General features: G+C 45.2%; 1 protein-coding gene across 2 annotated transcripts in view; it reads right to left on the bottom strand.

Annotated features, from left to right (window-relative positions):
• Rnf10 (ring finger protein 10) overlaps positions 1-23,647 on the bottom strand; it is a 41,325-nt gene that overhangs the window by 4,926 nt on the left and 12,752 nt on the right. For both annotated transcript variants that reach the window (XM_051161670.1, XM_051161669.1), the window contains exons 3-12: positions 10,965-11,164; positions 10,298-10,388; positions 8,445-8,766; positions 7,323-7,483; positions 6,600-6,725; positions 6,184-6,457; positions 5,881-6,014; positions 3,174-3,291; positions 2,927-3,028; positions 1,721-1,876 (exon numbers count right to left, since the gene is read on the bottom strand). In XM_051161670.1, coding sequence (XP_051017627.1) covers positions 1,721-1,876; positions 2,927-3,028; positions 3,174-3,291; positions 5,881-6,014; positions 6,184-6,457; positions 6,600-6,725; positions 7,323-7,483; positions 8,445-8,766; positions 10,298-10,388; positions 10,965-11,164 — 1,684 coding nt within the window. The remainder of the gene's footprint in view (positions 1-1,720; positions 1,877-2,926; positions 3,029-3,173; positions 3,292-5,880; positions 6,015-6,183; positions 6,458-6,599; positions 6,726-7,322; positions 7,484-8,444; positions 8,767-10,297; positions 10,389-10,964; positions 11,165-23,647) is intronic.

Genomic DNA, 23,647 nt, shown 5'->3' with positions numbered 1-23,647 from the left:
TCAGAGGTTAGGTGCTTGCCATGGACTTGTTTTATGTGAATGGACAACTCCAAGGAAAAAGCCACCCAGATCACTGCTTCTGGCCACTATGACCTGGAGATGTTCAGTTATGGTTGAGGACACTAACATACCAGTTGGTCCGGTCCCCCTCTTCTCTCTCTCTCTCTCGCCCTGATAGTATTCTTTTCTTCCTCACCTACAGCTGAATGCAGCCCACACATCAGTCTCTCCATGGTCCTGGGCACTGGCAGGCAGCAGGCGCCTTGTCGATTTCCTCGTTGCAGCCCTTCCACACCTATCCAAAGCTACCTGACACTGTCACTCTGAGGACTACCAACTATTCTTCCTGACGCCTTAGAAACTTGCAAAACAACCCAAACTTAGCAGATGAAAGAAAACACCTCTACCACACAGACTTATAGCCAGCGACTAGCAGCATTCTTGCATGCAGCTGCTTCCTCCCCAGTTAACTGGAAAAGCATCATGGGTTAGACAGTCCCTAGGAATCCAGTTCCTGCCACTAAAATACCTGCATGTTATATTAGTCTCAGCATCTGTGCAAGCTAGTTTTTATGCCAACTTTATACAAAATAAAGTCATCTAGGAAGAAGGAATCTTAAATAAACGCCTTCATAAGCAAGTCTGCAAGGCACATTCTTCATTGATGACTGATGTGGAAAAGCCCAGCATACCTTAACAAGTGGTCCATGCTGGGCCTATAAGGTTTTTTGTTGTTGTTGTTTTGTTTTTTTGTTTGTTTGTTTTTTTGAGACAGGGTCTCTCTGTAGCCTTGGCTGCCCTGGACTCGCTTTGTAGACCAGGCTGGCCTCGAACTCACCGCCATCCGCCTGCCTCTGCCTCCCAGGTGCTGGGATTAAAGGTGTGCGCCACCACGCCCAGCCTGGGCCTATAAATTTCAACTGAGCCATTTCCCTCCTGTGTATTCATTAGGCTGACTTTTTTAGCTTACAAATTACAATCAATATTACAACAGACATTAACAAACACACTCAAACATGAAAATAAATAAATAACCTAGAACAGAGGCCAGGTGTGGTGGCACACACCTTTAATTGCAGCACTTAGGAGGCAGAGGCATGCAGAGCTCTGTAAGTTTGAGGCCGGCCTGGCCTACAAAGAGTTTCAGGACAGCCAAGGCTACCCAAAAAATAAAGCCCTGTCTTGAAAAAAAGCAAACAAACATACACACACCCCTAACAGTACAGAACAGATGGGTCAGAAAAGCAATGTGGGATTTACTTTACTACTTGGTGAACCGCTCTGAGGTACTGAGAAGCTGTGAGGTCTAAGAAGTCAGCACAAGCATTAGGAAAGGGTAACCAAACAGTAACACCTTAATGTGGCTTAGGACTAGCTGTAAGGTTTTTTTCACTTAAATACCGCATTATGCCAATTGGTCAGAGTCATAAATTCAGACACTAGGAGTCTGCATAAGGTCTAGGGCCTGCAGAGTTGGCTCAGTGGTTAAGCACACTTGTTTCTCTTACGGAGGACTTGGGTTTGGTTCCCAGCATCCACATGGTGGCTGACAACCATCCATAATTCCAAGTCCAGGAGATTGTATGCCCTCCTCTGAAATGTTGGGGCACATGGCACACATATATACATACAGGCAAACACTCATACATAGAAAAATTTTAAATTAAATCAAATTAGAGCTCTAGCCAGTAGCAGGATTCATTAAATATCAACAGTTTACCTGCATGGGAACCTGGACTTCTGCTAAGAGGAGAGAAGGAGAGGGCCCCGTGGCCCTCAGTGCTGGTGGAACCCAGAGCAGAATCAGAGGAGCAGGCGTAGGAGCTGAAGGCAGGAAACTGCTGCAGGTTCTCTAGGGGAATGTGGACTTCAGGATCTGCAAAGCAAGGGCAACGACAGGTCCACTACACAGCTGCTCGTGCTCCTCGGCCACTGCTCACTGTGCAATAACCCAAGCCACGGGACGCCCAGCATGAAGCAGGAGGACAGACGTAGGCCGCCCGAGACTAGATACACCGGGAGCCCTGGATGCAGCCCGAGCCGACATCACTTCAGCACCCAGGAGGCAGACCTAGATCAACGTCAGCCAGGTCTACACTAAGTTCCAGGTGAAATGGTGAGCTGTTTTCTCAGAAACGTTCTTGAGACATTTGCTTTCTCAAAGTTTAGGGTGTATGTCCGTCACAAAGTTCTAGAAGCTCAAGTGCACAGTCACTCCACTTATCAAGTTATAGTTGCCACACTAAATGGAACACAGAGCTAAAGACTTTTCCCCTTGAGCACTCAAGTCCTTGTCTGTCTTCTTTTTCTTTTTAGATGGTTTCTCTGTGTAGCCTTGGCTGTCCTGTATTCGCTTTTTGACCAGGCTGACCTCGAACTCACAGAGATCTGCCTGCCTCTGCCTCCGAGTGCTGGAATTACAGGTGTGTGCCACCACGCCCAGCTTTCTTTTCACTCCCCCTGCTCCCCCATTGGTCTCCTCATGCAGCCCACGGTGGGCAGGAGCTCACTGTGAAGCTCACACCAGAATGGCATTCAACTCAAGATCCTGATTCTAAATTTACGTCTGAGTCACGAGACCCAGCTCCAGTCATGGCTCAAGTCACACTAGCCCTGGACTTAGTGACTTATTCTGACCACTCTGCTCTACAGAGCTCTCATGCCCAAATCCTGCTGTGTTTCCCACACTGCCTTTCAGCAGTCTTGAGCTGTGGCTAAGGTGGGCAGCTGCCCCAGCACTCCAACTCCCTAGCATGGAGGTCTGTCACTCACCATGCCGTCATGCATTTTAGCACCACCTTCACAGCAAAGAAGTAAAGGAAACAAATTGCAGAAAATAAGCAAGCAGCCTGGCTTCTGGACAAGGAGCCACCTAGGCACACACAGCAAAACCCAAACCAAGCAAACACCGGAGCTTTGAACTTACACCTGCCCTGTCTCTTGTTCTCCTCCATTTCAATTCTGCGCTCTCGGCGACGCTCTTCTCGAGCTTTCTTTTGGCGCTGACGCTTCCTTTTCTCGATGTCATCTGTTGATTGGTCAGGTTGTGAGGCAGACAGATCACGTGCTAGGACTAGCAGCTGGCCCAGGGACAGCTGGACTGCATGATACAGCTCAAGCCCCCCCTCCCACACTGGGTCCCAGGACAGAGGGAAGCAGAGCAGCTGTCTCACCTGAGAACATCCCTAGGGTTTCCTTAGAGACCACAGGAGGCTGCAGAGCCAGTTCACAGATGCTGAACTCACAGGTGAGTGGCAAGTGAGAGAGGTACCTGTGACGCTGTCGAACATCCTACATTGGAAACAGAGCGATGCTCACCTCTTCTGGAGAGCAAGAGATTCCAAACAGAACTCCAGCAGCACACACACTTAAGCTCTAGGGCTGTAAGATCAGTGTCACTGTCATTGCTCCCTCAAAGGCCAGACACTGTGGGTAGCCTATAGAGAGCACCTCCATCCAACCCAGGGTTCCCTGGATAGAGCTACAAGTGAGCACACTGAGCCTGGTAACAAAATAAGCTACAGCCGACCACTATTTCTAATAGTGACAAGAACAGAGAGAACAGGGAAAAGCCAAGAGTGCAAAGCAGCCTGGAACTGGGAACCACTGACACTCCTCGGAAGGGAGGCGCAGGACTAAGTAAAGTGGATGGCAGCCCTACGGAATGAAGTGCGGCCTGGAACACTGGAAACCAAAACCTGTTAAGTTTCTATTTTTCTGTATTTATTTCACGCAAAGTTGATGGCACCCAAGGGTCTTTAATTTTATGTCTGCAGTTTTGTAATCAATACAGACTGATAACAACTGAGATGTAATATGAATAAATTAATAAAATATTTTTTAAAATCAATACAGAAATATTTACTGAATGGCAAAAATTTGCATATGTAAAGCATCAGACCATACATTAAGTCAAAGGTATTTCCAAACTAAAGTCTTATTTCATGTCTGTGTAACCTAGCTGAAAGTATCCAAAGGACTGTGGGGTTTTAAACATTTTTGTTTGATTTGGTTTAGTGTTTGGTTTTTTTTGAAACAGGGTTTCTCTATGTAGCCTTGGCTGTCCTGGACTCACTCTATAGATCCACCTGCCCTTGCCTCCCAGAGTGCTAGGATTACAGGCGTGCGCCATCACTGCCCAGCTTGAACATTTTTGTCAAGCAGTAAGAAGAGGAGAAAAAGCAGGGTATGGTAGCTCCACACCATTAATCCTAGAGCTAGGCCAGCCTAATCCACAAAGCTAGTTCTAGACAGCCAGGTATACACTGAGACCCTATCTTGAAAATGAAAATAAATAAAAATAAGTTTTTTTTTGTTTTTTGTTTTTTTGTTTTTTTTTTGGTTTTTCGAGACAGGGTCTCTCTGTGTAGCCTTGGCCATCCTGGACTCACTTTGTAGACCAGGCTGGCCTCGAACTCACAGCGATTCGCCTGCCTCTGCCTCCCGAGTGCTGGGATTAAAGGCGTGCGCCACCACGCCCGGCTTAAAAATAAGTTTAAAAGGGAGGGTGGGGGTAGGACAAGAACAAATTTTATTTGGAATGAAAAAGAAGATCTCAGGGGCTAGAGAGATGGCTCAGAGGTTAAGAGCACTGGCTGCTCATCCAAAGGCCCTGAGTTCAATTCCCAGCAACCATATGGTGGCTCACAACCATCTATAATGTGATATGATGCCTCTTCTGGTGTACAGGTATACATGCAGGCAGAATAAATAAATCTTAAAAAAAAGAGAGAGAGAAGAAAAAGACGACCTCAATATGGCAAACTGAAACCGCAACAAATGGCTGTGAGAAGCAGAACAGTACTAACTGGTGTTGAGCCCCCAGCACAATCAGAGAGGCACATATCCTCTCCCTCTGTCATCAATGGTATATTATTTACAGGACTGAGAAAACTGGGCTTAACCCTGGGGCTAATGTAAATGTTTCTTGAATTGATTCTGTGGTACAAGCAACACTTGTATGTATGTCTGTATATAACTGAGCCAAGTTCTGTGCAGAGGTTGATAGTAACTGTATCTACAAAAAAATTACAATTAAAGTTCATATTTTAACATGTAAAAAAATTTTTAAACAAAAAAATTTCAAAAACCAATGCACTATTACCAACAAAAACAGATTTAAATATAAGGGTAGATGTGTTGGAGATGGTTCAGTGGTTAAGAGCACTGGCTGTTCTTCCAGAGGACCCAGGTTCAATTCCCAGCACACACATGGCAGCTCACAACTGTCTGTAATTCCAGTTCCAGGGGATCTGACACCCTCACACCTATGCACATAAATAAAATAAAATAATTTAAAGAATAAAGTGAAAAATGAAAATAAGGGTGGAGGTGTAGCTCAGTGGCAGAATGTGTGCCTAGCACGATCAAAGCCTTCAGTGGGGGTATTAACCAAGATCTACAAAAATTAAACTAAAAACCAAATCAGAGCACTTTTAAGGTGGAGGCAGGATTCACGCACGCACGCACGCACGCACGCACGCACGCACGCACGCACTCTCTCTCTCTCTCTCTCTCTCTCTCTCTCTCTCTCTCTCTCTCTCTCTCTCCTAGGTTGCATGAGAGAGTATCTCAAAAACAAAAAACAAAACAAAACGAAACAAAAAACCAGTCAAGTTGTGGTGGTTGCACATCTTTAACCCCAGCACTTGGGAGGCAGAGATAGGTAAATCTGTGCTTAAGGGTTCAGCCTGGTCTACACAGCAAGTTTCAAGACAGCCAGGGCCGCATAAGAGAGACTCTGCCTCCAAGCCAAACCAAGAAACAAAAGAACTACAAGCAGCACACTAAGGAGCTAAGGCTTGTAGCCTTACTGAGGCCTCACCCCAGGGAGAGCGGGTTAGGGTCTCCCGCTGCTCTTCTCCTCTGTGAAAGCCTCACCTCAGACATGGAGTAGCCAGCAATCTCTACCACGGTTGCTGAGATCTTCTCTGGGCTCTGCTCCAGGCTGCCATACTCCCGCACAAGGCAGCGCACATTGACGGGGTGCAGGAACATGTGCTGTCCGTCCTCCGCTAAAGACAAGAGCTCTATCACCCTTCAGCATGGACCTCTCCCAACCAGGCCTGCCACTCCTGCTCACTGCTGGAAAGCAGTGAGCCGCCCCGCCCTGTTCAAACTGTGGGCCATCCACCCCCTTCACACACCTCTGAGGCACCCAGCCCTCCTCCCCCAGGGCCTCACCTTGGTAGAAGTAGTAACAAGGAGAGCTGCTCAGCTGCGTGGATCCTGCCTTAGTGGTGGGATCCTCCTGGCTCAACTCAGTACCAACAGGCCCCTCCCCAAGGCTGTCGTCTGCTACCTCTGAGTCCTCACAAGCTTCTGGCAACCCCTCAGGCTCTGGCTCAGACACTGCTTCCTCTTCTTCTACCAAAGGGAGAGCGAGAGGACGAGGGGAGTCCAGAGAACAGACTTGTGCCGTTTCTTCATCAAAAGCAGACAGATACTCTAGTACACCCTGCTGGAACAAAGTCAGGGTCAACAGACAGCACTGATGTCTTGTGAAGTGATGCTCACCTGCTCACCACCACCCCTGGAAAGGCTGGCGCATCTAGTCACAGGAGCACATCAGTGCTCACAGCGGGCTCGGGCGCACTAACCTTCCTGGGTGTGCAGACAGACTCCTTGGGCAAGGGAGCCATCAGCACCAGTTGTTCCAGAGCTGCCACCACACCAGGGACCTCCGATCTGCCTCCAGCCACTCCGGACAGAGCCTCTTCCCGAATCTAAGGCCACCAGGGAAAAGAGCAGAGACAAAGGCATTGTGAAGGACGGCAGTGCTTCTCACAGCTCAGGCTTCAGAGCCTGCTGCAGAGGACACAGCAGGAGCGACTCAGTTCCTTCCTTGGCAAATTCTACTTCAAAATCTTCAACAAGTGTTGCTGAAGCCTGGTGGAAAAATGATATTCTCCCTACAATGTCTCTCAGAACACCTCAAAAACTAGATTTAGTATTTTTCCTACACAAGCAAAACAAAAACAAAAACAAACAGCTGCCTTTAATCCCAGCACTCAGGAGGCATAGGCAGATGGATCGCTGGGAGTTCAAGGCCAGCCTGGTCTACAAAGAGAGTCTAGGACAGCCAAAGCTACACAGCAAAACCCTGTCTGGAAAAACCAAAAAAATAAAAATAATAAAAATTAAACAAACAAACAAAAAACTGCCTTGCTTACCAATGGAGAATACAGCTCAGCAAGTCAGACATTCATTCCGAGGGTGACTGTTAGCTCCAGAAGGTCTGAGAGCACTCTAAGCCATCCACCCCTCTCTCCTATTACCACCTGGGTGGCCCTTCAGCCACGCCCTGGCCCTAGGGTCCTTACCTTGACCTCTTGAATAGCGGCCTCAATGAAGCAGGACTCTGGCGTGTGCTTCTCCTCGGCCAGCTGCTGCTCCAGCGCTCCTCTCTCTTCCAGAACTACCCGGTGCAGCACCTGCTCCTTAGAGGCCAGCAGCAGCTTGGAGTACTGGCTGTGCTGCTCATCTACGAGAAGGCAGGGGCCATAGACAGCTTGCTCGGAGGAGTACATACATACTGTCTCACACATACTTTTTCTGCCCTAGGCAAATGTGGGAGCAACAGTGTAACCGCCCAGAAACATAATAATTACCTTAAACTAGGTTAACTCAAGAAGCCTAAGAAACCAGAAAAAAGAAGTCACAGTCTACCATTTACTAATTACAACACTCCATCACATAGTGTTAACCAATTTGTAGGTCTAACCATAAAGAAATGCTTAGGAAAATGGTTTTCTAAGAATGAGGAAGTGGCAACAGGAGCAAGCATTGTATTGTATATCCATTTTATATCCTTATTTAAAAAAAAAAAAATGGGGAGGGGAGTGGTTCGGCATGGTGTCACATGTCTTTAATCCCAGCACTTGGGAGGAAAGGTAGACAGATCTCTGTGAGTTTGAGGCCAGCCTCATCTACAAAACAGCTTCCAGGACAGTCAGGTATACACAGGGTAACCCTGTCTCAAAACAAAACCCTAACAACAGATATCAATCTAGCATATCCAATCCCAAAGTGAACTGAAGAAGTACATCTATGGGGGGGGGGGGGCAGGGTGCATTTACTCCCCCCCCCCCAACACTTTGGTTTTGTGAGATAGGGTCCTATGAAACTCAGGTTGACTCCAACTTGTTATGTAGGCACGGGTGACCTTCTGATCCTCTTGCTCCAGCCTCCCAGATGCTGGGATTACATGTAGTGCCATGGTCAGCAACTCCCTTGTATTTCTGCTTTGTCACCAGTGCTGGGAGTTGAACCTACAGACTTCTGTGCTAGGCAGCCACTCTGCCCTGTGCCGTACACACCCTCTGCCCGTGCTCTGAGGCAAGGCCTCAGCATGTGGCTGGGCTTTGCTGCCTTAGCCATATCACCAAGATGCACGCAGTGTTCTTCTGTAAGAGCTATGCGCCCTCTAGAATACTCATGCTCACCTCCTAGATGGATAGGATGCTCTACGTTCATCCACTTGGACTTAGGCAAGGCCACCAACACTCCTTTCTCTCTCTTCATCAGCTGCATGGTAATGGTGTCACCCACCACATACTGGCGTGACTCTGTGGCAACAACACTCTTGAGATCCTTCTTATGCACTGAGCTGTAGCAGATGGGACATTTGCTCCAGGTTTTCTCGCTGAGTGAAAGATAGTGTAAGATGCATGCCCAGCAGAAAATGTGCCCACAGCGGGTTATCTTGGCTGCAGTAGGCGGGTAGAGGCATATTGGGCAAGATGGCACTTCATGGCTACAGATGCGCTGAAACACAGGGAAACCATACATCACTGCTTTCAGAACTGACGAGGTAGTGCTGAGAAAGTGAAATGCCTCTCTTCATCCCATTGTTTCTTTATATAAAACTGTCTAACAAGCCAAGCATGGTGGCACACGCCTTTAATCCCAGCACTCAGAAGGTAGAGACAGTCAGAACTCTGTGAGTTCAAGGCCAGCCTTGTCTACAGAGGGAGTTCCAGACAGCCAGGGCTACACAGAGAAACCCTCTCTCGAAAAACCAAAAACAACAACAACAACAACAACAACAACAAAAAATACAGATGTACGGATGAACACACATTAAGCTTAATTAAGAAAACCATAATAACCGGCCGGGTGTGGTGGTGCAAGCCTTTAATCCCAGCACCGGGGAGGTAGAGGCAGGTAGATCTCTGTGAGTTCGAGGCCAGCTTGGTCTACAAAGTGAGTCAAGGACAGCCAGAACTACACAGAGAAACCCTGTCTCGAAAACAAAAAAACCACAAAACCCACAAAAGAAAAATAAAGCCACAATCATGGGCAATAAAACAGGACAGTTAGCAGACACCTGGAGGCTCTACAATACAGGGAAAATGACTTCAACCACACAATTCCACGTGCATAGTTGTAATACATATGTATATACATATCAGAAGGCACAGAAGTCCAGATTTAATTTACTGACAACTTCCAACAGAGTACTCAAGACATTAGGGTCTCTGCATAGTCCTGGCCGTCCTGAAACTCTCTTTGTAGAGCAGGCTGGCCTCGAACTCACAGAGATCCACCTGCTTCTGTCTCCCAAGTGCTGGGATTAAAGGTGTGTGCCACCACTCCCTGCTCTGTTTGTCTATTTTTTAACTACTGTGGGGTTTTTTGTTTTTCTGATAAGGTATTCTATGCCGTACCCAGATGATTGTATAAATTTTTAAGTTAACAGGAGTCCAAATTTGTCAAAATAAAGTAACATAGAGAGAGTGCTTGTTATTTTGAAAGTAACGACATCACACACCCTATCAGGACCAGCAGAAGACACTAAGTTCCTAACCTCAGCAGGAACAAATGTAGCAGTGGCTTTGCACAAAATGCACCCACTTGATAATTTGATACTAATTGTGTAGGGCAAGCAGCTGCCAATCAAGAAATGTCCATGTAACTGAGCTGAGCCTGGTGGTGGGGCAGCCATGGTCCCTCTAACTGAGGCCTGGTTACAACCTCTCAGTCCTTATTGTAGAAAAGGGGGAATGTGTGCCACAAGGCCAGACAGAAAATATAGCCAGAGTTTACCAGAGCCGACAGCTGCCGTGTCACAGTAGCCCCCTTTTTTTTTCCAACAGATTTATTCATTATGTATACAGTATGATCAGATCTCATTACAGATGGTTGTGAGCCACCATGTGGTTGCTGGGAATTGAAGTCAGGACCTCTGGAAGAGCAGTCAGTGCTCTTAACCGCTGAGCCATCTCTCCAGCCCCACAGCAGCCTTTCTTACGCTCCCTCCTGCTAATGACTTCTAAAATCTGGCCAAGCTACTCACCACTTGTTCCACAAAGTCCCAGTTGACTAAGGTGTCAGGATCAGCAAAATGAGCTGTGTAGTCTTGGTCGTCAGACACCACAAATTGGCAGCTAGCAGCACAGGAGACAGGGAGAGCAGACGTCAGAATCACCAGCACCTCAGGAGGAACCCCTGCCTCAGAGTTCAGACGGCGGCCAGGATTGGGCAGCTCTGCGCCCAGGCTCTGCAAAGAGTCTAGTCGCATTGGGCAGACGCCCAAATCCATGAACTATTTCTTCTGTTTCCAAGCCCAGCCAAGTTCCCTGTTGTTCTCCCTCGAACTAAAATTAACCCAGACCAAGACTTCCTCCCTCAACTCTTGAACCCTATGAACCCAGCTCATCTTCAAAGCAGGAGACAGCTGTTGTCATCACTTGAGAGTAGTTCCCATTAAAGTATACAGTGGTGCTTTGCTCTATACCAAGGCCCAACCTTACACCTGAGGACGCACACAGCATTCCTGGCCCACAGCAAGCACAGTGTTCTTGTGCACTGAGACTGTTCACTCAGAAAAGATGACAGGGAAAATAAACAATGCCAGCTCCTTTGTGTCTCTCCCCACAATAGTTTAGAGGAAGTGTCTTCCAGCATTTTAACTAGGCAAACAAGTTTCATTCCATTTTTGCCCTAGGAGTGGAAATACTCACTTGGCCTGTAGAAACAGTTCCTTGTTAAAAGGCTTATGTCCCCACTTGTTTCTTTTTCCCCAGCTGCCGTGTCCACTGCCCTCAAAGTGACCTGTCTGGCCACGCGGTTCAAAGGTGAAATTTAACAAGTGGTTGAGGTTGATCTTCTTAGGGCCAGAGAACTGGGCAGGGCTGAACTCTGCCCGTTGAGCCTCTGCTACCTACAAACAATGACAACACTTCAGATCAAAACATTTACCAATTCAGAGCAGAAATCGGCAAAAGCCTGCCCTCCACATGGCTGGAAATCCCGAAACACCGCTCACATGCTAAGATGTGTAAGGACGTAAAGAGAGTAAAGGAAACACCTCAGGGGGCTGGAGAGATGGCTCAGAGGTTAAGAGCACTGACTGCTCTTCCAAAGGTCATGAGTTCAACTCCCAGCAACGATATGGTGGCTCACAACCATCTCTTCTGGCACACAGATGGGTAAAAGTCTTTGGCGCTGTGGTTACTGAGCAGGGGATGTGGGCTGCCCTGTGTAGGTGCTGGTCTCTGTAAGGACATGTGTCCTCGCTGCTGAACCGTCTCATACAGCCTCGTGCTACAGCTCTGTAACTGGGGTTCGTCCTGGCAGCACAGTGACAAGAGTAGCCATTCAGAAGTACCAGACGGCGGCTGCTAACTGGACCCTGCCAGAGGACCCCGTCTAAGACTTGATTATTCACAGTTAATAACAACGGACAGACTTAGAACATGAAGGAAACCGCTGAACAAAAAATAACCCTAATCCATATATTCACAGCTGAGAAGGGGGCAGGAAACCACATCCAGATTGCTTGAGTCTCAACAACCCTGCACTGAAATGGTACAAATAACGCGCGCACAGGTCTCTCTGAGCAGGCCTGGCTGTCCTTAGACCTCCCTCTGTAGACCAGGCTGTCCTTCCAACTCACGAGTTTGTTTCCCAAGTGCTGGGATGAAAGGCCTTCTTTAAGCTTTTTAAAAACCTCATTATTGGGCTGGAGAGATGGCTCAGAGGTTAAGAGCACTGACTGCTCTTCTAGAGGTCCTGAGTTCAATTCCCAGCAACCACATGGTGGTTCACAACTATCTATAATGTGACCTGGTGCCCTCTTCTGGCCTGCAGGTGTACGTGCAGACAGAGCACTCACACATAAATAAGTCTTTATAAAAAAAAAAAAAACAAGCTCATTATTTCTTTTAGAAAAAAAAAGTAGCTCTAATAAAGGCCAATATAACACTTTTACTGTACAGTCAAATTTATAGATTTTTTAATAAGCTGCACATCCATATATAGGCTGAAGGATTGCAAGAGTGGTTTATTCCTGCAATGTTAGCACTTGAGAAACAAAAAACAAAACCCAATTCAAGGAATACAAAAAATAACAGTGGCAGGGTGGAGGTGGTGGCTGTGGCACTCGGGAGGCAGAGGCAGGAGGATCTCTGAGTTTGAAGTTAGCCTGCTCTGCAGAGCGAGTTCCAGGACAGCCAGGGCCGTTACACAATGAAACCTTGCCTCAAAAAAACCCAACCAACCAAACAAACAAAAAAAAACAACAAAAAAAAAGAAAACCCCAAAAAGTGGAAGGACTTTTTTTTGTTAAGAATAAATATGCAGCCTGAGAAATTCTTTCAAAACAAATACAGCTGCAACTGTGGTGGCTCACACCTGTGATCACAACATTTAAGAGGTGAGGTTCCAGGAAACAGACAAGCTAGCTTTGGCACATGACTAGACAACGTTCTTTCTCCCGAGTACCAAACCTACATCTAAGAATCTGAAGTCTTCAGACCCCGGCTCCAGGGGCTGGAGAGCAGACAGCCCAGCTCGAGGGGCACCGAGGGCTTCTGCAATAGATGTTGTTTGGCTCCCAGCACCTACATGGTGGTTAACAACCACCCACTGATTCCAGTTCCAGAGGATCCAACACCCTCCTCTTCTGACCTCACTGAGCTTCAGGCACATATGTGGTAACACACATAAGACACGTAAGAAAAACTCAGGAAAAGAAAAAGAAAAAGAAAAAACAAAACACTCAGGAGCCAGGCATGGTGGCGCACACCTTTAATCCCAGCACTCAGGAGGCAGAGGCAGGCGGATTGCTGTGAGTTCAAGGCCAGCCTGGTCTACAAAGCGAGTCTAGGATAGCCAAGGCTACACAGAGAGACCCTGTCTTGAAAAAATAAAATAAAATAAACCAAAACAAACAAACAAACAAAAAAACCACTCAGATATAAATCAAAAACTAGCCGGGCGTGGTGGCGCATGCCTTTAATCCCAGCACTCGGGAGGCAGAGGCAGGCGGATCGCTGTGAGTTCGAGGCCAGCCTGGTCTACAAAGTGAGTCCAGGATGGCCAAGGCTACACAGAGAAACCCTGTCTCGAAAAACCAAAAAAAAAAAAAAATAAATAAATAAATCAAAAACTATTTTAAAAACAAAGAAAAATCCCCAGGGGCTGGAGAGATGGCTCAGTGGTCAAGAGCACCCGTTACTCTTTCAGAGGACCCTGGTTCTCAGTACCCACATAGTGGTTCACAAGACTCAGTCCCTGGGATCGGACACCTTCTGATACACACACAAACACGTGGAAAGCCCTCACACACAGACAAAGCAAATCTCTTAAGTTCCGTCTTTATGTGGTAGCTTAGCTGGCCCACCCTGAGACACTCTCAATCCCTACTATCTTCCCAGTGCAGCGGCCTCTCTCAGCTCTCCTTGGAGACGCTCCTTCTTCCTGTTAGCACATTCCCACTTGTTTCAGACCCCCACTGTGTCACCTGAGATCATACAGCTATGACCATGTGAAATGTGACAGCAGACACATTTCAAGTTAGAATGCAGACACATTTCAAGTTAGAATGTAGACATATTGGGCTAAGCATACCATCATTACTCTTCACTGTGTTTAGACAGGCTCTCACAGACCCACACTGGCTGGAGTCAGGTGGTCTCTCTGCCTTGGCCTCCTGAGGAGCTGGACCACAGGCATATGTTACTGCACCCATCAGCTTGTTTTTCTAATGTGACAACCAGAAATCTTCAGATCAGGCTGCTGAAGCTGGGGGCACAACACAGCTTGTGGTGGGACACTGACTAGCATGAACAGGACCCTGGGTTTGATCGCCAGAACTGCTAAAGAAAATAATTGCCAGGTGACTAGCACCTGCCTTTCATCCCAGTACTGTGTAGGCTGAGACAGGCAGCCTGTGTAGGCTGAGTTCAAGGCCAGCCTCCTGGTCTACAAAGTTTCTAAGCTAGTCAGGGCCACAGAACTAGATGCTCTCTTGCAGAGAGATCAGGGTTCAATTTCTAGCTGCAACACAGCATCTTCCAGCAGTTCCAGAGGATCTGACACCTTCCACCCTATTCTGGACTTTTCTGGCAGTTGGCTCAAATAGTGCACAGATGTCCATACAGGCAAAACACTCATACACAGAAATTTAAAAAAAAAATGTAAAAGATAGTAATCAAATATAAATAAGCCACATGGCTGAGGGTTGTTTTTGGGGGTCCAGGGGAGCTGGGTCTGAGACATCGGCTATCGTATAGGGAATGATGGCCTTGAGCCAGCTTAGACCACACTGCTGGCAAACATCTCTTCACTGTCACACCTGGGCACCACTCTAACCAGGAAATCACTGTGTTCACCACAATTCTTGGGGTTTTTGTTTAAGATTTGTTACATACACTTGTTCTGCCTGCATGTTCACCTGCGCACCAGAAGAGGTCACCAGATCTCATTATAGATGGTCGTGAGCCACCATGTGGTTGGTGGGAATTGAACTCAGACTTTTGGAAGAGCAGCCAGTGCTCTTAACCTCTGAGCCAGCTCTCCAGCCGTTCACCACAATTCTTGTTTGTGGGGTTGGTTGGTTGTGTTTGAGGCAGGCTCTCACTGTGTAGCCTGACTGGCTTGGAACTCACACTGTAGATCTCTAACTCACAGCGATCCACTGATGTCTGTCTCTGGACATTGTAGAATTAGAGGCATGTGCTTCTGCACCTACTTAATTGCAACTATCCTTTACCTCTACCCCAGGTCACTCCTCCAATGAATGGTCCAAGCTCCCAAATTTCTTATCTGGCTGAGTTCCTGTGGGTCATCTGCTGAATTTAAACAACAAAACCTCCCCACCCACCATCCCCTAGAAGCTCCAGTGCAGTAATGTAAAACACACAATCCCACAGAGAAGTCTCAATCAAGCACCCCTCACACTCTAGCAGTCACGCGTCACCGCACTCATCCTACCCTCCCAGACAACCTTCATCCTTCAAGCTCCCAAACCCACTGCCGCAGGCCACCTTCTGAGAAAATAAGCACCACGGGGAAAGGACAGCAGCCTGCTGCCAAGCCCTCTGGTCACTGCGCTCAGTCAGCAAAGCTTATACCTGCCACCCCTGTTGCTTCTTCAACTGTGGGAAGGAGTAAGCTTTGTCACAAGTGGGAGCAGTCTTGGTGGGCTTTACCCTTGGGCTCCCCATGAATAGCTTGTGACAGACTGAGTGGAGCCATCCTGGGTTTGGAATTCTGGAAGCAGACCTGGGAACCCCACCTGGTCTATTGTCTTTCTAATGGACCCTCACCGGGAGAAGGAGCCGGTCCTCCCCACGTGACTGAGGGAGTTGGGGAAGAGAGAAAAACAAAGTCGGCTGCAGGGAGAGGGTGCAGGAGCAGCGGACAAGCTGGATCAGCACGCCTGCCAGAGAGACACCTAAGGATCCGTCCCGTGGAACGGCTACCGGAAGGTTCACTCTTTCGTCCCTTTAACCTTTTTCCTTCTTTTATAAGCTAGTTGGGTTGCATAATAAAGTTTAATTGCTAAGAAATAGAGTCAACATCTGGCGCACGACGTGGGGCCCGATGGGTTCCACAGTCCCTAAGGGTACGGAGGAAGAGTCAGTATTCGAAGGTATAGAAATGCTGTTTCAGGGTATCAGCAAAGTTGCAACTGCTGTTGCAAAACTTTTTCCTGCATTATACTTAGAGGGAATTCTCTGTTTTTTCATTATCCTTTTATTACAATATTTCATGTTTAGAAGGATTAAAAGAAAGGCTAATGACATAGAAAAGCCGGAAGGGGCAGTAAGTTCTATCCTTTTGGAAAAGATTGCAGATTTGACTGGACAGATGAAAGGCTGAGGAAAGAAAATGAAGGGATGGGAAAGCAGAAAGAATTTTTGGTAATTGGTAGTGATGAAGGACAGGAAATAGAGAGACCGGAAAGCCAGAAAAAACCAGAAGAGTCAATAAGCTCTATCCTTTTGGAAAGAATTACTGACTTGACTGAACAAATGGGCAAATGCAGAAAAAACTGGAAGGGCTGGAAAAGCAGAAGGCACCGGTGGTTAAAAAGGATGGAGAAGGTCAGAAACCAGAGGCAAGGAAGCTAGACCGACCAAAAGGTCTTTGGAAGTAAATGTCCCAGTGGAGGATACCTCCACAGTCGCCCAGACACCTTCAGCTTTTCCAGTCACTGTAAGACATGTACCTGAGCAAAATGGTGCTGAGGGTTATGAAATGGCCTGGCGTCCTGTAGACATGATGGATTTAAAACATTTTAAGGAATCCGTCGTAAAATATGGTATGCACTCTACATTTGTTAAACAAATGTTAAATAGCTGGGCCACACAAAATAGACTTGTTCCCCAAGATTAGAAAAATTTAGTTTCAGCGGTATTGGAAGCAGCACAACAGTTACAGTGGTTATCATGGTGGCGAACAGAGGCTATAAAAATAGAACAGGAAAATACGACACAGGGAATAAATATTAATAGAGATCAATTGCTTGGTGAAGGACAATATACTAATATTAGAGAACAAATTCAAGCTGAAGATAGGGTGATTGAACAATGTCGTAAGGCAGCCTTGAGAGCTTGGGAGCTGGTAGAGGAACCTGGGAAAACAACTATTCCCTTTACTAAAGTGTTCCAAGGACCCTTGGAGCCCTTTACAGAATTCTTGCAGAGGTTAGGATCTGCAATGGATAAGGTGATGCCAGATTCTGACAACAAACAGGCATTAAAACTTATCATGGCTTATGAGAATGCAAATGCTGACTGTAAGAGGGTGCTTAGACCATTAAAGGAAAGAGGCGCTCCACTAGATGACTGGGTAAAGGAGACAGTTAATATCAACTCTCAAGAGTATCAAAATAATATTGTGGGACAAGCTTTAGCCAGAGAGCCCAGATATCCTAATACTCGGTGCTTCAATTGTGGTAAAATTGGTCATGTGCAAAGAAACTGTAGAGATAGAAGGCGCAATAACCCAGGAGAAAACGTAACTCGTAGGAGAGAACAAGGAGGTTCTGGTTATGATGGTAATGAGGTGCCAAGATTCCCAGGGTACTGTAGTCGCTGTGGAAAGGGAAACATTGGTCTCGGGATTGTCAGTCTAAGAGAGATGTGCAAGGCAATATCTTGCCGACGGGAAACGGCAGGAGGGGGCCATCGGCTCGGGCCCCCATAAACAATGCCAGCCGAATTCCTTTGGCCAGTCAGGAAGTGACAAACCCACAGGAAAACGGGAACTGAGTGTTAGTGATCTAATGCATGCTACTGAAGGCAGTGCAGCCTTGGATCTGGCTTCAAATATGTCTCTTACCCTATCTCCCCAGGTTGAATGTTACAAATTAAATACTGGTGTTTTCGGACCTTTGCCTTCAGGCACAGTAGGAATGGTTCTGGGAAGAAGTGGGCTGACTTCTCATGGTTTTATTGTGCATCCGGTATTATAGACGGAGATTCTAAAGAGGAAATAAAAATCATGGCATGTGTGAAAAAGGAGATGAAAATCAATGCCGGGGATAGAATTGCTCAACTCCTACTGTTTCCTTACATTAAGGGCAAAGCCGCTCCAGTGGAAAGGACTGGTGCATTCGGAAGCACAGGGACCCGGGTGTTCTGGCAAACAATAATTAATGATCAGAGACCTAAGTTAATTGTACAATTGAATGGTGTTAAAATAGAAGGCTTGGTGGACAGCGGAGCCGATGTCTCCATCATTTGCCAGAAGTCTTGGAACCAAAATTGGCCACTTAAGAAGGTTTGTACAGAAATTGTAGGAATTGGTAAGCTATCTCAAATAAAACAAAGTGTACAGTGGCTTGAGTGTGTGGGACCAGATGGGCAGATAGGGAGGCTGAAACCCTATGTGGCTGACATTCCCATAAATCTATGGGGAAGAGACCTTTTACAGCAATGGGGTACTCAGATTACTATTCCTGCAAATACCGTGATAAACAAGGTTGAAACTATGGGTGAACTGGCACACGCTTCTGGGGAAGAGATTCATGTAAGTGATCAGGGGCGACTACAAGCTATGCCCATTGTCCAACCTCAGAACTCTTCAGGTTTAGAGTGTCAAAATTTTTAAGAGGGGCCACTGCTGAGATACCAACCGCCTTGCCCCTAAAATGGATTTCAAACAGACCTGTATGGCAGGAGCAGTGGCCCTTATCAAAAGAAAAGTTACAGGCGCTTCACGGTTTAGTGAAAGAGCAGCTGGAGGCTCAACACATCGAAGAATCATCCAGTCCCTGGAATTCCCCTGTGTTTGTGGTAAGAAAGAAATCAGGTGGATGGAGAATGATAACAGATTTGAGGGCCATAAACAAGGTGATTCAACCCATGGGCTCACTTCAACCTGGAATTCCTTTGCCTTCCTTGCTACCTAGGTCTTGGCATATAATTACAATTGATTTAAAAGATTGTTTTTTCACCATACCTTTACATGAGAAGGACAGGGAAAGGTTTGCTTTCTCAGTACCTACTCTGAACAGTAATTCTCCAATGAAGAGATATCATTGGAAGGTACTTCCACAGGGAATGTTGAATAGCCCAACTTTATGCCAGTATTTTGTGCAACAACCTTTAGAAATAATTCGTAAGCAATTTCCTCAATCTATCATATACCATTACATGGATGATATTCTGCTAGCTGATTCTGATCCTAGTGTTGTAGAAAAAATGTTTCAGGAAGCACAAAGAATTCTACCATGCTGGGGATTACAGATTGCTGTGGAAAAAATACAAAGAGGAGATTCTATTACCTATTTAGGCTATAAAATAAGTGAACAAAAAATTCGACCACAAAAGGTACAGATCCGTAGAGATCAATTGCAAACTCTTAATGACTTTCAAAGATTATTGGGAGATATTAACTGGTTAAGGCCTACAATTGGGTTAGCTACCTATGAGCTAAGTAACTTGTTCCAAACTTTACAAGGGGATTCGGATTTAAACAGTCCTAGATGTCTGACCGCTGAGGCAGAAAAGGAGTTAATTCTGGTGGAGCAAAAACTTCAAAAGGCATATGTGGATAGAATCGATCCTGAACTTGGTTGCATTCTGGTTATTTTGCCTTCGAAACATTCTCCAACTGGGCTTCTTATGCAAAGGGAAGACAGGATCATAGAATGGATATTTCTGGCAAATAAACAGAGCAAAAAATTGAAAACATACATAGAGAAAATTTCTGAATTGATTACAAAGGGAAGAATAAGATTGCGCCAACTGTCAGGGATGGACCCGACGGAAATTGTAGTGCCTCTTACTGATTCTGAGATTATGTCTTTATGGGTAATTAATGAAGATTGGCAAAAAGCTTGTAGTAACTATTTGGGAGACATTAACAATAGATACCCAAAAAGCAAACGTATACAGTTTATAAAAAGAACTAATTGGATCCTTCCAAGTATTGTAAAGAGGTCACCAATCTCAGGGGCACCCACCTTTTCACTGACGCAAATAAATCAGGTATGGTTGGTTATAAGTCTGAGAAAATGACCAAGGTGATTAAAAGCCCATTTACCTCAGTTCAAAAATCAGAATTATATGCAATCCTTATGGTATTGTTAGATTTTCCTGAATCTCTTAATATAATTACTGACTCTCAATATGCTGAAAGAGTTGTTTTGCATATAGAAACTGCTGAATTTACTCCTGATAACACAGAATTGACTACCTTATTTATAGAACTGCAACAGGTCATCAGAAGCAGAAATTATCCCTTGTATATTACTCATATTCGATCCCATACAGGTTTACCAGGCCCATTGGCACAAGGAAATGAAGAGATCGACAAATTATTAATAGGTAATGTATTCGAAGCCTCAAAATTTCATGAAAAACATCATGTCAATGGTAAGGGGTTGAAGAAAAGATTCTCTATCACTTGGCAACAAGCCAGAGAAATAATTAATAAGTGTCCTTCATGTTCCTTATATAGTCAACTACCATTACCTGTGGGAATTAACCCTAGAGGTAACAAAAGGAACGAAATTTGGCAGATGGATGTGTTTCATTTTGCAGAATTTGGGAAAATGAGGTATGTGCATCATACCATTGATACATATTCAGGTTTTCAGTGGGCAACTGCCTTAAGTTCTGAAAGGGCTGACTGTGTGATTACTCATTTGCTGGAAATAATGGCATTTATGGGAATACCTGCACAAATTAAGACTGACAATGCTCCTGCATATGTGTCCCTTAAGATGAAAAACTTCTTTATGTATTATAATATAAAACATGTTACTGGTATACCTCACAACCCCACAGGACAAGCAGTTGTGGAAAGAGCTAATCGTACCTTAAAAGAAATGCTTATTAAACAAAAGGGAAGGGTAAAGACACCCCGGGACCGATTAAATAATGCTTTGTTGACTCTAAATTTTCTTAATGTGAATGATGAAGGGACGTCAGCTGCGGAGAGACATTGGGTGATAGAAAGAACTGAGGAATTGGGTCAACCAATATTCTACAAGGACTTGTCAAGTATGAAATGGAAACCTGCGGTAGTTTTGAGATGGGGTCGTGGGTATGCATATGTTTCCACAGGAAATGAAAAAATATGGCTACCAACTAAACTTATAAAGATTAGATCTGACCATATAGCAAGTGAGTCTTAAGAGCTACCTGGTCCTTAACAACTTGACATTGTTTCTTACAGCTTGGAGAACTAATGCCCTCTTCTGTCCTGTTGGTGTATATGCAGGTAGAGCCCTGTATTTGCAAAAAGCAGGACAAGGCTGTAGACAAAGCAGGCAGCATGGGTGATTTAACCTCAACAGCATGCCTCTGGCATCTTGAGCAAGGTGCCTCAACTGATGTTTCCTTGAAAAATTATACATGTACTAACATCCATATTAATGATTTCAAAAGTCTGTTTACTTTCAGAGCAAAAAACAGGACAATTATGAAGATCGAACTTCTGCCACTGCCACTACTGCTTCTTCCCGAATTTGCATGCATATTAACAATAAATCGGCTAGCCAAAAGGATCGATCCCAAAAGGACTGGACAAAAACAGCTAGCTTTTCCAGCACTTGGCCAATATATTATTTTTCTAGGGTACCCGAAAAAAATTTTTCTCCGAAACAGCATAAAGTAATTTTGAGAACACGACGCCCCCATTCCCAGTAGGTGGAGTGGGTGTTTTTGGTGGGTTACCAATGCTCATCTTTGCCTAACGGGGTTAGTTACAATTAATAAACGTTCATTTGGGGGTTGGTTTCTTCTATCTTTCTTTCTCTCTTACTTTCTATCCCTTTTAATATTAAGGGAAAGGGGGGAAGGAAGGGAGGACACATGTTTGTAGACTAAAAGTAGATTATTGAATCTACTAACTTCAAAAATCTTACATTGGTATTGTAGATTGAAGAAAATTTAAGACTTTTGATTGATGGAAATTTAAGACTTCAACTTTTGCTTCATTGATAAAAATTTAAATTGTATATTGTCTTTCATTTTTGCCTTATGTATTGTATGTTATATGTTGACAAAATATTATATATTGTATGTTAGAAACTTAAGTTCATTTTATTCAATGTTTATTTAATGTATTATTCATGTACCACTAATGTCTTAGGAAAAACTGTTCAGGAAGATTGGGGATAAAAGTTGATATTTAGTTACGAAAAAATCCTACTAAATACTAACTTACTTTGTCATAGAACAGGTTTGTTTAATTTCTTGTATATGTCTCCAAAGGAATAGTAGCTAACTGTAGGAATAGATAGAGTTGGTTTTCAAACTCTTCAGAGATCCACAGAATATGGCATTTAAAGATGAGGGCTTTCCTGACAGAGAGACATCTACTCCTGGCCGCTTCTCCATTTGCATCACTGAAGATGGGGGCTTCAAGAGACGCAGGTGACAGAATGGTCACTGGACAGAGAAAATGCTCTTATCTCTACTGCTGATGACAGGCTGACTGGCTGCAATGATCAACAGTGATGCTGGAAAGTTGACTGTCCAGCTTTGAAGAGACTAGATGGACCGGACCGTCGGATTTCCTGCTTCAAAAAGCAGTTTGTTGGATGTTTTGGGCCGATAAGGCTGAAGACTGATTGCCCCAATGAAGGAGAGACTTCGGTGAATATCCAGGCAGTCTGCTCTCTCTGTCCTATGCAACTTGAAAGTTGCCTGCCAGCACATCCTTTATTAGATAGATTTTCCTTCTTGGATCTCTGATGGGATTGAAGACTAGATAGCCACAGTGTTACTAGAAGCTTTAGTTTAAGAATTAAAAACACCTTTATAGATGGATAATTGAAATTTCTCACAAAAAAAAAAAAAAAAAAAAAAAAAAAAAGGGACTCTCTTTGGTAGAATAGTGGAATATTTTTTCTCAGGTTAACTAGTATAAAAGGACTTGGTTATGTACTTGATACCTGATGATTATGTATATATGTATATGTGTGTTTATAGTTCTTGATTTTTTTTAAAGAGAAGGGGGATGTGTGGGAAGGAGTAAGCTTTGTCACAAGTGGGAGCAGTCTTGGTGGGCTTTACCCTTGGGCTCCCCATGAATAGCTTGTGACAGACTGAGTGGAGCCATCCTGGGTTTGGAATTCTGGAAGCAGACCTGGGAACCCCACCTGGTCTATTGTCTTTCTAATGGACCCTCACCGGGAGAAGGAGCCGGTCCTCCCCACGTGACTGAGGGAGTTGGGGAAGAGAGAAAAACAAAGTCGGCTGCAGGGAGAGGGTGCAGGAGCAGCGGACAAGCTGGATCAGCACGCCTGCCAGAGAGACACCTAAGGATCCGTCCCGTGGAACGGCTACCGGAAGGTTCACTCTTTCGTCCCTTTAACCTTTTTCCTTCTTTTATAAGCTAGTTGGGTTGCATAATAAAGTTTAATTGCTAAGAAATAGAGTCAACATTCAACAGATCAGTCAAGGGCACCATGCTCACCATTCCCCTTGAATCATTTTCTCCCTCTTATTAACCACCTTATTAGGAGAGAGAAATGCCGTAGTTTCCCTGTCCCTAACCTCAAACCTTTTTTGTAATTTAAAAAAAATTTTTGTTGTTGTTTTGAGACTGGGTTTCTCTGTGTAGCCTTGGCTGTCCTGGACTCGCTTTGTAGGCCAGGCTGGCCTTGAACTCACAGCAATCCGCCTGCCTCTGCCTCCCGAGTGCTGGGATTACAGACATGCTGTCTTCCCATCGTCCCCTGCCACCATCCATATTTTTGTCACCATTCCACCAAAATGACTCAAGGCTAATGACCTTTGGCTGGCTTTCATATTTTCTTGTCCTCTCTTACTCAACCCAGCGGCAGCAGTTGAGCAAGTGACAACAGTCTCTCATGGGCTCCCAGCTCTTTGTCCCTCCCACTGGTGCCTCTTCCCCATTCAGAAATCAGTCCTTGACTCTGACCTCCTTACAACTC

Source organism: Acomys russatus, chromosome 19, assembly GCF_903995435.1.
Source record: "Acomys russatus chromosome 19, mAcoRus1.1, whole genome shotgun sequence".
In the NCBI taxonomy this organism is placed as follows: Eukaryota; Metazoa; Chordata; class Mammalia; order Rodentia; family Muridae; genus Acomys; species Acomys russatus.
The sequence above is the reverse complement of the archived record's forward strand: the minus strand, read 5'-3'. Positions and strand labels throughout refer to the sequence as shown.